A 15,466-nucleotide genomic window follows, 5' to 3' on the forward strand; every position below is an offset into this window, starting at 1 on the left:
TTTGCCAGTTTTCATAAAATGGCATGCTGTAAAGGTAGTTACAAAAATACACAGTAGAAATATCTTTGGAGAGGCTGTGATTTAGTAAATATTGCATTTGTTCAAGACAGTCATGGGGATGTAAGCCCAGTGCTCATACTGGCTCTATTTTTGTCAACTTTATTTTCTGATATTAGAAGTTAGACATGATTTAATAACTATTTGAGGCAGAATTACTGAATATATGCTCTTGATAAAATAAAGAACCCCAGCAACATGGGAATGTAACCTCAGTCATCAGGCCTACTAGGACAGATAGACAGGTTTGCTCATCTCTTATTTGACATCAATGGTTGTTGCTTGAGGAGTTTTAATAGATTTATTTTGATCTTTTCTTTTTAAATTTAAGGTTACCCATGGGTTAGGCAAAATACCGAGATTAGAATGCAAATTTGCACACTGCCTTAATACTGACTTTATCTCTAGCTTGGGAGAAACAGCCTTCTGCCCTCTCGAGGAGCAGCTTCACTCGTCCTAATGCTGTGATTCTTAGTGCAGATGCTAAAATTAAAAATCCAATAAGACTAGGCATGGGTTTATCTATTATGCCATTCTGGCATAGGTTATCAGTTTGTCCTGGAAAGTTCCGATTTTATTATATATTTTTTTGTCTGTATTTTCATATATGTAAAGTGGAGCTTTTACTTTGAATATCAGCATAGAGGGATGGCCTTTTCAATGTCATCTGAGCAATAATAAAGGTTCTGAAGGCATACTAGTTTCCATGCAAATGCTATCTCATGGTACATAGATAATAAAACTTTATTAATAAAGTACTAAAATACACAAAGGCACTCTCATGGTACATTTTTGGTTTTCTCAACTTACTAATTTCCAGGTCTGATAGGTCTAGTTTTTGTAGATCCGACATAAACTTGATTATAGAAGCCAGGCCACCTGGATTTAAATTCCCAAAGGTACCACAACTTTGGGGGCACAAAATGAAATAACACAATAAACACATAGTAAAATCAATTTCTGTTTGATAGAAGGAAGGGCCCAGTAGAGCTAATCTGCTTTCTGAAAAATAATTAAGAATCCAAACTAATCACACATATAAACCAGTTTATTAGATTGTCAGTGATACTTTGAGACAAATTCAAGTTATTTTATTTTACTTTATATAAACAGAGGAAGGGAGGAAAGTTTTAAACTTCAAGCTTTGTTCAGCATGTGTGCAGTTAGCATCCACAAAAGCACCATTGGATATGGAAGAATTAGCACCACAGAATTTTAGGACCTAACTGTTAACATGCATCACTGGAAAACTTGGAACATAAAAACTGAAGTGGTACGTGGTATGGTCTATTATAAACAATACAAGGCAATTTATGATTTGTTTCCATACAGTACAATACAATCACCAATCAATGAGAACTTTTTAAGTACAATACAGGACAAAAAACACTTTGTACCCTGTTAACACTAAAACAGTTACAGATTTAAAAACATGTTTCTTGTGAGAGGCAGTGGGTTGAACCTATCCCTCCTCCTCTTTTTAAATTGAGTTAAATAGTTACATGATCTCTTAAGAAAGTATTTTCAAATCTATGTCCCTCTACCTCAGTGCTGACAAATGGTTTTTTGAAAACTGAAAGGCTTGATGAATTAAAACAAAACAAAACAAAACAAAGCCAAAACCCGGTAAGAGTCAATAAGTACTCCAGTGTGGTGGAAGATATTCCACATAAGATGAGTTTGAAAATGATGCCAGTGGTGTTGACACTTGTCTTCCCTTCGGTGGAGGGATGTCAAGTACAGAAGCCTTGCATTCACGGTGAACTTCGGTTCATTTCTTTCACACAATGCCTTTATTCTGGAGTGTAACATAAGAGACTTATTCCTTATTCCTCAACTGTTTTTGTAGTGTCATAGGGCTGTTCCTTATGCTGGATTTGACAACAGTGAAAAGGGTTGGTATTCTCCCTGGATTTAGGGAAATTTGAGCTAAAGAAAAAATATTAATTTAAATTTAGCATATATGAAATTTTAAAGGGAGTTTCACTATTTTCACAGTACAAACCCATAATGAATATCATTGAAAACCTTTCTGTTAGAAAGCATGTAACAAACCCTCAATTTTAAGTTATGTCTAGGCCAATTTTGGCATATTAGAAGATACTGTATAAGAAATGTGCAATAAGAATGGATAGATACAGGTATATTCAGATCTCAATGCACTGATGCCAAGGAAAATATATTTTTACTCACCAAGAGAAGAATATACCTTGAAGCATCTATGCAGACACATGAATCAATCATGTATCTGCCCAACTTCTAATTCTGGAATAGTGATAACAGGGTCATTTAAGAAAAAGTATTCAATTACAGTATGGCAGCAATTTTATGTTGTATATATTTAACAGCAAAACATTTTTGAAAATAGAATCATTATTATACGGTAAGTTTACAATTCACCATTTCTATACTTGTAATACATGCGTTTATTTATTTTCCCAGTTTTAAAAAAATCCCACTAAGACCAACATCTTTCAGAACAACAATCTAACATTAAACAAAACCTCCTAAGGAAAATATTTAGCATCACAGAGATTTGAGAAAAGTCTGTTTACTCAGCATCACAAAATACTCAATAGATCTACATTTAAGATTGTTCATGCCATGACAATTAACACACCTTTGGGTTAATATACCTTATTTAAAAAAAAGATACCAAGATACAAACCAAAGAATTGACATGGAACTTATTTTTAGTTTCTCCTTGATAAGAGTAGACTGCTAATAAACTTGACTCCTGTCTGTACCATGTAATGAAAACTGCATCTATGAAGCAGCATTCACATTTAGCAAAACATTTAAAACTAGTGATAGAAAAATGGCCACCACAGAGAAAGAATTAAAGATAAGTACAATTATAGACAAATGTTTTCTTCTTAAGTGAACTGCCCCCAAATGAAAAGGAAAGCAAAGTTTGTTTGCTTGAAATATTCTTGTGTTAAAAAAATTTCTTGGATAAAAGAAAGCTAGCCTATGTTTTATAAATGTCAGAAAGATTCAGAGCTTCAGAAAAAATTTAACTTTTGAAAAAAATTATCCTAGGCTTTTTCTGCTGAATCACCTCCCTTGTATAAATCAACTATTAATTTTCTGAAGAGGGTACAGCTATACAGAGCAGCACACCCATAATACTGATTTAAATTTGATAATTTACCAGGCGGGGCTGACTTGAACATAGAAGAAACAAAACTAATTTTCAATGTTTTAGTTTAAAAAAACTCAACTAAACAAAACTGAGTTACGACAGGCTGGCATAATAATATTGATTGCCCTTATATTTGACCAACACTTAAACACAAGGTAGTGCCAGTTAAAAATAAGATTTAAAAAACAAAAAGCTGACTAAAGATTGTTCAAGGAAAAAGCCTTCAAATTTTACATTTTTACCCCAAATGACTGTAGACTAACTTAGACTAACAGTTTTGCTATTATCACACATACTTTTGTTACTCTAGAGTTTTATTTCTGAATTGTTCATTGGTTCTACCATGTAACACAATTTTCTGTTAAGGTAAAATACTTTGAATTATTATATTATAAGAAACTTTAGAAAAACACATAAGCAGGATAAATTTATAAAAGGATAAAGAATATTTTATGGGGTTTAGACAAATTCTATACAGACAAATAGCTAGTTTAAGGTAATAAAGTGCCTTCATTTCTAGGTAATTAATTTTTCATTAAAATATTTTAAGGCTTTATAAGAAACTTAACATTATTAGAAGTTTGATAATATACAGGGTTAGGCTATTAATTAGCATTCTTTCATAGGTCTTATTTCATTTAGTCTTTTAATCCATATTAGGTGCTTTTCAATAAACAGCAGCTTAAAATTATAAATTTGGATTATAAAGTCTGAATTCTTTTTGTGAGAAAAAAGAAAGATGTATAATTTCTAAATCCTCTGATTTGTACATAAGACTCACATGTGGCTTATAACAACCTAGCTTATGTTATAATATGCAACAGCCAATGCCCCTCAACAAGTTCAACAGAATATTTATCCTATGGCAAACAGGGCCATCATTTCACTCATTTATATATTCTGTCGTCTTTACATTTAAAACGATTGTACAGCTTTAAATGGAAAAGGCCAGAGGAAATCTCAGATAAATTCTTCAAATACAGGCACAATGAGTATTTTTTATTGCAGTAGCTTATGCATAATCTGTACAATGTTAAAGCATTTATATTTGTTTTTATTTTACTTGTACCCATGGGTGTATCACAGTAAAATACTGGGAACCTAACAGAAGTGTCTGCAATAGCCATAATCATACAGAATTCTATTTTTTCTTGTCATTTCTCTTTGGAATGAATATACGAGGGTATTTTAAGTGATGCTGTGTAGTTAGTTATGTTGGCAGCCCCAGATTTTAAGATAAATTATGACTCTATGGATGTCAAGTTACTCAATTGGTTATAGTCAATAAAAACTAATTAAAATGATTGAATATTGTTTTTCAGGAGTTTAGCTATTTTTATGAGATTACTAAAGTCAGGTGCCAGATCAAATGGCCATGATACCCAAAATGCTTATCTAACTACCACTGGATTAATTTTAAATTAAAGGTTTTTGAGGTTAGGATGGAGGAGGAAAGTTAAACCTCATTGCAAAGAATGGTTTAAATTAAATGTTCCACATAATTAGAGAAACGGGAAGTACCAGGAGGAAAAAGTGCCAGTATTAAAACTGAGTTTGGTTTTCAGTCTAAAGCCTAGTAAGAGTAACTCCTGGCAATTAAAAAAAATTAAAACAGCATAAATCTCTATAATTGCACATTCCTTTACCAAAGTGCCACAAGTTACCAAAAATTTTTTTAAATGCATCCGATGCTACTTTTCAAAATCAAAGTACATATAAACTTTTACCTTTTTCATAACAGCATAGTAGTTTTACAAATTTATCATAAATATAAGCAGGAAGTAATTATAACCTTCTAAAAACAGTATAGTGTGTTTTTAAAAAATAACTGTTAGAACCTTTGTCATTATGAAGATTCAAATCCAGGTATAGCCAAAGCATTCCCATAATATCCCAAAACATCATGAGAATTTATTTAGGCAAATTTTATTAGTACTCTGCCATGCAGTGCACAGACACCATATTTTTTTTTTTTTAATATTGGTTTAGTTATCTTGTTTGAATCTGACTACATATTATACTTACTCTCTTTAATCACTGAAGTGACAATATATGTGTAATAACTGAGTTCTGAAAACAGTATTAAACACTGAGGTTTCTAGCCTTAATTGCTCATTCCTATTAAACACGGCAAAAATGTCTGATGCATGGGTTATTAATCTGCATGCTTCTTTCTCTTCATCTAAATGGAAATGTATAGCGATAATCTAATAAGGACAACAGGACATTAGAGACCAAAACACCCAATATATGGAATGAATAAAATAAGCAACTGTATAGAAATTCTCCATATCATTAAATTTGTTAAATCAGGGAAAGACAATAAAAAATAAGATCTCTTTACCAAGTAATAATTATATTAATATATATTTTTAAAAATAAGTGGCATGCATATAATGAGGTTAAATTTTTAATGTTTTTATTGTTTGAATGTGATGAAGTTAAGCTACAGAGGTATGTCATTATAAACTGAGACCAAAAAAACAAACAAAACAAAACTATATTCTTCAGAAGAAAAAGAGTGTGTAAGATCACGATTCTCAATGACAGGACATCTGCCTTCTGTTATGCCACAGGCTAAACATAGCGCTGTAGTGCCTCATTTAATTAGGATGAAAATGCTGGTAAAATGTAAAAATGCTAATAATAAAGTAAGATTACTTTGTAGTCATGGAACATTAAATGACTATTGAAAAAGAACTCCTTCCTTTTCCTACAGTTTGATAATCTTAATCTTGGGTGTAAGAATGTCACCATATAAAAGGATATGAATGAAATGCCCAATTCTATAAATTCTTCACCTTCTGAGGATATAGAATAGGATGTAAATTGGTATCTTAGTCCTCTAGGAGAATTCACAAACTTTAAAAACATAAGTAAAAGCAGAAAGAATCAGGCATGATAAATCACTGATAACAACTCCCCCAAACCCAATATACTGATAGGTTAATCACAGAAAGGTAGACATTCATTCTACATAATTTAATGAACGTTCTTTTAGTTTCTCAATATGAAAATATAATTGCTTGTTGGTAGATAACAGTCTTGGATAGTGGCAGCATTTAAAAATTGTTAAAGAAACACTTCAAATAAACACTGAAATGCAGAAGATTCTTAATAGAAGGTGAAGAATGGGGAAACCCCATGCTATATTTAATTCTTGCATTACCCAAAGTAAGATTGCACAATCTCTCTTGTCAATACACACAGATATTTTCTTGGCTTTGTAAAATCTACCTAGGAAATTGTATTTACCTAATTTAGCTTTTCCCTGGTAGTAGTCCTTTAGCGCTGACATAAATATTGAAGATACCTATAAGAACCATTCCTACCATATAATTTAATCTTGTTTTCTATTACTCGGCTATTTTATAGCACTTGTCATTTCCAAAACGCTGCACAACTAATTATGATAGTTACTTCTCATTCTACAAGATGAGCCAAGTTAATAAATTGCTTGTGCTGTGGCAGAGATCCTATGTATCTTCTCTGTTAGATAGGCAGTTATCTGCATTGCCCTCTGCTATGTATCTTGAGGCTATGCTCCTTGAGGCCAAAGACTAGATCTCCTAGTCTGCTGTATACCCATACCTATCAGAATGTTTAGCTCGTGTTGTATGCAAAATAAATGTCTGTTGATTTAATGACTGAGAAACAGGACTGAGAAAATAAAACAAAGAACCTCAGCATACTGCCCCTCTCACCTTCAACCTCCAAGTGAAGAGCCATGTTTACCTCACTCTTGCTTCTCCACTACAATAGGCTAAGAGGTATTACTTGTCTTACACAATAGGGTTGTATTACTCACTTTTAAATCTCCCTGGAGAAGACCTTACAGTATGTGTCCTCCAGAGTAGCAATAACTCGACTCTTTCTACAACTACTCCTAAAACTAAATTATTCACCTTTTTTTTGGTCAACTATTTATTTAAAAAAATTTTTTTAATGTTTATTTATTTTTGAGAGAGAGAGCATGCAAGTAGGGGAGGGGCAGAGAGAGAGGGAGACACAGAATCTGAAGCAGGCTCTAGGCTCTGAGCTGTCAGCATAGAGCTAGACTCGGGGCTTGAACTCACAAACTGCAAGATCATGACCTGAGCTGAAGTTGGGCACTTAACCGACTGAGCCACCCAGGAGCCCCTTTGAACAACTATTTAAATTAAAAATTATGTTTCTGCACACAATAGACTATTCTTAAGCTAATTCAGGCATAAGGAATAGAGAAAATCCTCACTGTTGTAATCATTGGCATGAATATGGAGTCTATCAGAAGGTGCAAAAAGACAGACATACAGCAAAAGGGATTAGGGACTAGAGGTCCTTTAATTTTCTGGAAATTAGCGCAGAGAAGCTGAGATCCTTGAGAAAATAGTGATTTTAATGAACTAGGTTAATGTCACATTTAAACTAGATGATATTGAAAGTCTTTCCAGCTCTAAAATTCTACGTTGTGCTAACTGGTTCCTCTTCTGGTAAGATGAGAATCTACTCAGTATTCAGAGTATATTTTAAAGTAAAAATGATAAACTTGAAAAATTTGATGTTTTGGAATGATTGAACAACTGTGAATATTAAGTTTTTTTAAACCACCTTTACTCCTTTTCTTCCCCCAACAATACCATGTAAAGCCTTTTAAATCCTGAATAAATATAATTAAATTATATCAATATAGTCTGGATATTACTTTGCTGACAATACTTTATATTGTTAGCAAAATTAGTAGTGAGGAGTTTGCTCCTACTCCTACTACTTTACATGAACATGTCCCCTAAAGAATAAGTCTTAAGTACAATTCATGATCTCATTTCCAACTTCAAAGAGAGGAGGTGAAATTATTTCTTGTAAAAATTAGAATTATTGTTTTAAATCACAGTAGTGGAAAAAAACCAATGGCTATGACATTAAGTTTGAATTTCTAAATTACTGTATATGTTTATAAAAACAGCACTATTAATTAGAGCACTTTGAGAAGCAACAAAAACAGTACTAGTTTCCAAAACTAGGAAGCAAAACCTACTTTTCATTAGCCAGAACCTTAAAAATGTGGTAGGAGGAAAGATGATTCACTATCAGTGTTAATTTCTGTTAAGCTAGGACTTCTCAACACCCTCCAAGCAGAGTGTATGCCCTGGGAAATCAGGTTTATAATTCTTTATTTCACAACCTAAAACCTCTTTACCCTTCTAACATTAAATTGATATCATTACTCATACTCAAATGGGAAGAAGGGCCATATTCTCATTTTTCCACATGGCAACAAACAGCATTGGCAGTTAATTAAAATTAATTACTACAACTAAAATGATGATGAACTACTGAGAGGATTCATGCACACTGCTCAAAAGTAGTTAATCATCTTTACAGTTTAGAACATAGATCCTTGAGGTTTGGTATGACAGCATTGTAAGTCCTCCATACAGGTTAAATTATACTAATGAGATACGCTTTTTTTTTTTTTTAAGAATCTGTCTTTTTTTAAAAACATATTTATTTATTTTGAGAGAGAGAGAGAAAAACAGAGCATGTACATAGGTGGCAGAGGGGCACAGAGAGAGGGAGAGAGAAATCCCAAGCAGGCTCTACACTGTTAGCTCAGAGCCTGACACAGGGCTTGATTTCACAAACCGTGAGCTCATGACTTGAACCAAAATCAAGGAGTGGAGAATTAACCTGCTGAGCCACCCAGGTGCCCCACTAATGAGATACTCTTGATAATTTAAATGTAACTGCTTTTTTATGTAAAATAAGACGAATGAGAAGTAACACTTAAGCCAAATTGTATACTAAAGTAGGTTGTGTTAAAGGGAAGTGTCACTTCAACATTTTTGGAATTATTAGAATGAAATATGAATGTGGTAACAGAATTTAGGAACCATATGAGAAAAGTAAGTATGAGAGGAGAGAAGGAATGTGTATTTAGTGGAGGGCAGAAAGAAATGAGAAAATCAGTGGATGTGAGGGATTTGCAGAATGGACATAATCTGAAATTTTATTCTCTCAGTAATCTGGCACAACTTCTTATTCGTTTGAGTGCCTTTTTCCATAGAACCGACGCAAGCACTATAGTACTTTATCGTCATTTCTCCCCTTACTGAATAGTTGTATAAACACTGAAAATGACATGATAACATTCCATAAAGTTAAGAAGGTGCTTGTTGTGTGTGTTGTTGATGTGTGCATTAGTGTTCTGGGACCTCTTTGTGGTTCTTCTTATTTAAGAATCTTAAAAGTGGAGATGGTTTGGGATGGACTAGCCGAGGGCCAGCTCAATCCTTGCCATTATGTAGTTAGGTCAAAATTCAGACTTCTTTTTGGTCAGAATAAAATTCTCTTGAATCTCAACAGCAGATAGCGACAATTCATCCTTTAGGATCTGTTGGTATGCAATTTACTATGACTTCCTAGAATCACAGTATAATCTTCACTTAAACTTATTACTGCTCCCAAATTTTAAAGAATCTTTGCTTAAAATGGCAATTTTTTGGTAAATCCAGTTAGAACTTAAAAAAAATGCGAATGCAATCTGGATGTTGCTTTCATTGTATCTACTTTCCTTCCATTTGTATAAATTATGGAACATAGTGAGTTTGTAATAATAAAACTGAGCTCATAAGGTCTACGTTATTATACAATTTTAAGAGCACATAAAAGCTACCAAGGCATCACCATATTGATGAACAGTGAAAGCATTCCTTCCAGCATGTTTTGATCATGGACCTATCATCAGAAGCATCTTCTCACCTGGAATTATTTTTCACATTTGCTTTCTGAGGTCAAAGAAGAAATACAAAGGTAAAGAAACGACAGATCCGCGGCCATTGCAATTGTTGAAGTGCAGTTGCCCAGTGTCTTTGTTGTTAATAGAACAGTTTAGAATCTCCCAGAAGAGTACCTCTTGATGCACATAACAGTAATTAAGGTGGGAGAGCCATTTGAATGTTAGGAGTACTGTCACTTAATATTAATATTGGAGGGTATTTTGTCCTCTTCATTCTTACTGTGGTTTTGCTGCCCCGATTTCAAAGGTAGTCATGTATCAATTAAGATACTTGGTTAAAAAAAAAAAAAAGATACTTGGTGAAGATCTAATTTTTTTTGCCTGTTTTTTTTTACAAAAATATTATCCGTAATAAAAAGAAACTATTTAACTGGTAAACTCAACGACATGGATGATTTCAAAAATATTAGGCTAAGTCAAAGAAGCCAAGTACAAAAAACACATGTTCATTTATATACAATTCCAGAATAGACAAAACTAGCCTGTGGTGATACAAATCAGATCAGTGATTGATTTTGGAAGATGGGATTGGGGGAGGGTGGGGCTGTTGACTGGAAAGGGATACACAGAAATTTTCTGGTGTGAGAAAAATGTTTTATGTCTTGATATCCGTCAAAATGGATTAAATGATATATTAAGATTTGAGCATTTTACTCTATGTAAATTATAGCTTAATATAAAATGTGAAGGAGCATTGCCACTAAACACAATGTTCTTGCTGATGCATCAGAGATTAGGCGGCATTTTTCTTTTTTTCATTTTAAGACTTCTGCCTTGCAACTGTCCTATAAAGAGTAACATATCCTAGAATGGGATCCACGACTAATACTCTACAGAGAACATGGATTTTATATCAGGGCACTGAACTAAACCAGATTTTTTATTGCTGGAGAAAAAAGAAGACAAATTCTTACATGGACCATACTGAATGTATTGGCTCTAAGAAAAGGATATAAAACCTCTCATGCTTAAAACATAGCCTAGAACAGAAAAAAGTTTTTAAGTTAAATTTATCACCATGAAAATATTAATTTATAAAGCTATAAAAAATCAATAAAAAACATGGCTCAAATACTACTTAGAAGTGATCATGGCAGTATGGCCTTCAGTCTTATTTCCCCAAGGATGAGTGAACACAGTAGCTCAGTAGTATTCCACTGGTATACTGAGGGACTTAAAACATGGGAAGGAAACAAGATTTTACTTTTGCCACTTTGGTGCATAATCAAGTGTATTTATTGAGTATCACATTTTAAAACCATTTTGAATGCCAATGTTTGGGGCTTAATTTATGATCACCTTGCCACTTCAAATCTAAGGGGCCACGTGTTCATCAACTTTAAAGAGGTTACATTATCCAATGAATATTCCAATTCCCTAAAGAAATAACCTTATTACCCTATCTGACAATTCAAAATAAATAAGCAAAACAATTCTATTAGTTCTGAGAAGAAAGTAGTCATGCCTTGAAAAGAATTTACCTACATGTGATGCCAAGTATTCATGAGAAAATTTAAAACTAAGATCAGGGGCACCTGGGTGGCTCAGTTGGTTAAGCACCAGACTTTAGCTCAGGTCATGATCTCGCGGCTCATGGGTTCCAGACCCATATTGGGCTTTGTGCTGGCAGCTCAGAGCCTGGAGCCTACTTTGGATTATGTGTCTCCCTCTGTCTCTGTCCCTTCCCCACTCTTGCTCTGTTTCTCTCTCTCTCTCTCAAACATTAAAAAAAACAACCCTAAAATCAAAAGCCAGATAATAATTTCTCCATTTCATTTCTTTCTTTTCCAATTCAAACCCACCAAATGTTTATATTTTAAACCCACATGTCATACAGCAAATCTAAAATACATAATTTTACTACTCATCAATATCTCCACCTGAGATTAGACAGAAAAAAATGAAAAAAAAAAAAAAAAAAAGCAATTTCCCTAGCATAATGCCTGGCCTATGGGAGCAACTCAGTATTTGTTGAATAAATGAATGAATGCTTTTGTTTCCCTTGATTACCATTTCTTACCTCACACAGGGGCTTCTTACTGCACATTAAAAATTCAGTATGATTGAAAAGGAAAAGCATAGACATTTACTTAGTAAAAGACAGCAAGCAATGCTCTGAAACCCCTAAACCACATGTCATTATTGCTTCTACTGCTTTTGTTCACGTAAAAATCACATAAAGTCAACACAATTGTGAAATAATAACAAATTGATAGAATATAACCTAGATTTTTGGCTATAGAATTTTCCTTAAAAACTCAGTTAATGACGCTAAAGGACATGGTTTGCTTCTCTATACTGAACAATAAAAACTTTTGTAATTAATAGAATGGATAGTTGTGAGACATTTTACATAAACATATCTGAGATAGAGATTTAGAGTTTCATTAAGTACCAAAGACAAACAAAATACCAAGTGCTAGAAGATAGAAAGAATATAGCTCAAGATTATATGAAATGAGAAAAGCTCAGTATCAAGATGATGGTCTGTAGAAGCCTCTTTATGACAGTAACTGAGGCCAGTAACTATAATGGTTCCTTTACTATCCTGAAACCAAGGGTTAAACTATGTATTAACTATTGAAAAGCTATTTTTTTTTCAGTCAGAAATGACCCACAACCATAATCCTGCAGTGTTTTCAACTTTAAAGTAAACAAGTGTGAAAACACTTCCAGCTGACAGAAGAAAATAAATATTCTGAATAAAGTCCACATACTATCTCCTACTGATTTGCAAGCAAAATAATAGAGAAGTAGACTCTGAGTAGTGTAAGGACAACTTACTAAAACCTAGTTCTGGTTCTGAAATGACTGGTTAGATAATTACGAAAAAACCACACACTGTTAAAAATCAGGGTGTGGCATGATTCCAAAGACTCTTTCTGGTAGAAAAAAAAAAATTAAAGTTAAAGGCAGATTTAGACAAGAAAATCTTAAATTGTCAAGTCACTAAATAAACAGGTGAATATAATCCTTTCAGAAGTGGGGTCATTGATCCCCAAATCATGCAAACTAATGACCATCTTTTAAAAAAATATTTTATTTTTAAGCAATCTCTACACCCAACGTGGGGCTCAAACTTACAACCCTGAGATCAAGAGTTGTATGCTCTCCAACTGAGCCAGCCAGGCACCGCATGATCATCCTATTAAAAAATGAAACAAAGCTGTATTGATTCTCACCAGCAATACAATTATGCTTTGATATTTCCCAGCCAGTGGATAGTTTATTCAGTTTCTTAATGGTCTTTTGATAAACAGAAATTTTTAATTTTGGTGAAGCATTAATTCTTAATTTTTTTTTATAAAAGTCAGTGCCTTTTGTTTCCTGTCAAAGAAATTTCTGCCTACATAGTTGTGCACTTTTATATTTGACTGGCAATAGCTTCAAGAGATTATAACTAGCTTCAAGAGATTATGACTACTGCTATAACCGAGAGTTTTTGTGGTAAAAGGAGGCTCCCTTCTAATTTTTTTTAATGTTCACTCATTTTTGAGAGAGAGAGAGAGAGAGAGAGACAGAGTGCCAGCAGGGGAGGGACAGAGAGAGGGAGACACAATCTGAAGCAGGTTCCAGGCTCTGAGTTGTCCGCACAGAGCCTGATGGGGGGCTCGAACTCACGAACTGTGAGATCATGACCTGAGCCAAAGTCAGATGCTTAACCAAATGAGCCACCCAGGCGCCCCAAATTTTACATAATTTTGTTATACTTTCTGGGGAACTGTCCATGTTATGGGTTGGGAAGAATTAATAATGATGTTATTAGTATTTATTAAATGCTTATTATGTGATAGAAACTTTGCTAACCGCTTCAATTTTTTTAAAGAGAATTCTGGTTGGCTATAGTTTCTGTGAGGACAATAAATCTTACCTATTTTGTTATTGGTACATCCTCTGGACCAAGAAGATTTGCCCCAGAACAGTTTATAATAAGTATAAGCTGAATGCTGATTGAATGAATTTTCACAATAGCTCTACAAAGTTAATATAATTTTCCCCAAATTACACAACATTGACAGAATCTGGACTTGAACCCAGGACTGGCTGACGTCAAAGTCTGTACAGTCAAAGTCTGCACTGGGGCCACAAAGACTGCCCGATGACTCTGGGGGAATCCACAGCCTAGAGATACAGCTAAAATTACTGCCATTACTTATAGGGACAAAGGGAATGGTTTAAAGTTATTGTTGTTTTATTCCTCTCCTAACAAAAAGCAGAAGTGGAACTTCTATTAAGCTCCTTCTTGATAATCTTAAGCATATTGATCTTTTTATATGAAGAACTATGTGATAATTTGTGCAGATTGAGCTAATATGAAACTATTACAGGGACAGAAAAATACAATCTGCATGCAAAATTTAGAACTCAAGTCTCCTAACTCCTCAGTGATGCTGCAAAACCATGGTTAATTGAGAATGCCAGGAGCAAGGTCATTTATTTAATGGAATTTCCTAGTCAACAGACCTTTAACTACAATACTTTTTAATCCTATTGAAATTGAATCCTATTGAATACTGAATGAATACAATATAGTGAGCATAATTAAATTTTGTATGAATGAGGATACTTCAGTGCTCTAGAATCTATTGTTAACAACTATAATCACCGCAGGGACACCAAACAATAACAACAAAACAAAACTATAATCACCAGATAATGATGTAAATGAAGAATATGTAGGTTCCTGAGTTAATTTCATATAAACTTAGAATATCCTTTTCAAATTATTATGGGGTCATTTATCTTTGCTCCTAAGAGTTTATGAAAAAAATTCTCTAGTTGCTTTTTAATTGTTTACTGAACTGACTGTGAAAAAGAAGTATTTTTATTTCTTAAATTCTGTAAATTACACTTTTTGAAGGCGACACTGCAATCAATGCAGGTGCCATGACAAGATTTGTGATGACAAGACAGCTAGGGATCTGTATTCTAGTCATTAGGATCAAGTTCTGGAAGGTTCACTAAGGTGGGAGCTCAGGAAATAGATTAAAGAATAGTGATGGTCAAAAGAGGAAAAAAGGCTGAATCTAGGCAAATGACTTGTGTATACTGATTACCAAAATATGATTTGATATGCCTTCTGCCAGGGCCAAAACTCAGAATACTGAGTGCAGAATTGAGCCTAAAGATGTGATGAAAACAGAAAAATGTGTAGAATGCATCTCAAAAAACTATTTAAATTAGTTATAAAAGCATCTGCTTCTGTTGGTGGGAATGCAAACTGGTGCAGCCACTCTGGAAAACAGTATGGAGGTTCCTCAGGAAACTAAAAACAGAACTACCCTACGATCCAGCAATTGCACTACTGGGTATTTACCCAAAGGATACAAAAATACTGATTCGAAAGGACACATGCACCTCGATGTTTATAGCAGCATTATCAACAAGAGCCAAACTATGGAGAGAACCCAAATGTCCATCAACTGATGAATGGTAAAGAAGATGTGGTATATATATACAATAGAATATTACTCAGCCATCAAAAG

General features: G+C 33.7%; 1 protein-coding gene across 2 annotated transcripts in view; it reads right to left on the minus strand.

The window, feature by feature from the left end:
* Positions 1-1,084: 1,084 nt before the first annotated feature.
* Positions 1,085-15,466, minus strand: part of PURG (purine rich element binding protein G) — a 36,334-nt gene continuing 21,952 nt past the window's right edge. For both annotated transcript variants that reach the window (XM_027077329.2, XM_027077328.2), the window contains one exon: positions 1,085-1,986. In XM_027077329.2, the coding sequence (XP_026933130.1) occupies positions 1,884-1,986 (103 nt within the window). In that variant the 3' untranslated portion in view covers positions 1,085-1,883. The remainder of the gene's footprint in view (positions 1,987-15,466) is intronic.

This window comes from Acinonyx jubatus, chromosome B1 (assembly GCF_027475565.1).
Source record: "Acinonyx jubatus isolate Ajub_Pintada_27869175 chromosome B1, VMU_Ajub_asm_v1.0, whole genome shotgun sequence".
In the NCBI taxonomy this organism is placed as follows: Eukaryota; Metazoa; Chordata; class Mammalia; order Carnivora; family Felidae; genus Acinonyx; species Acinonyx jubatus.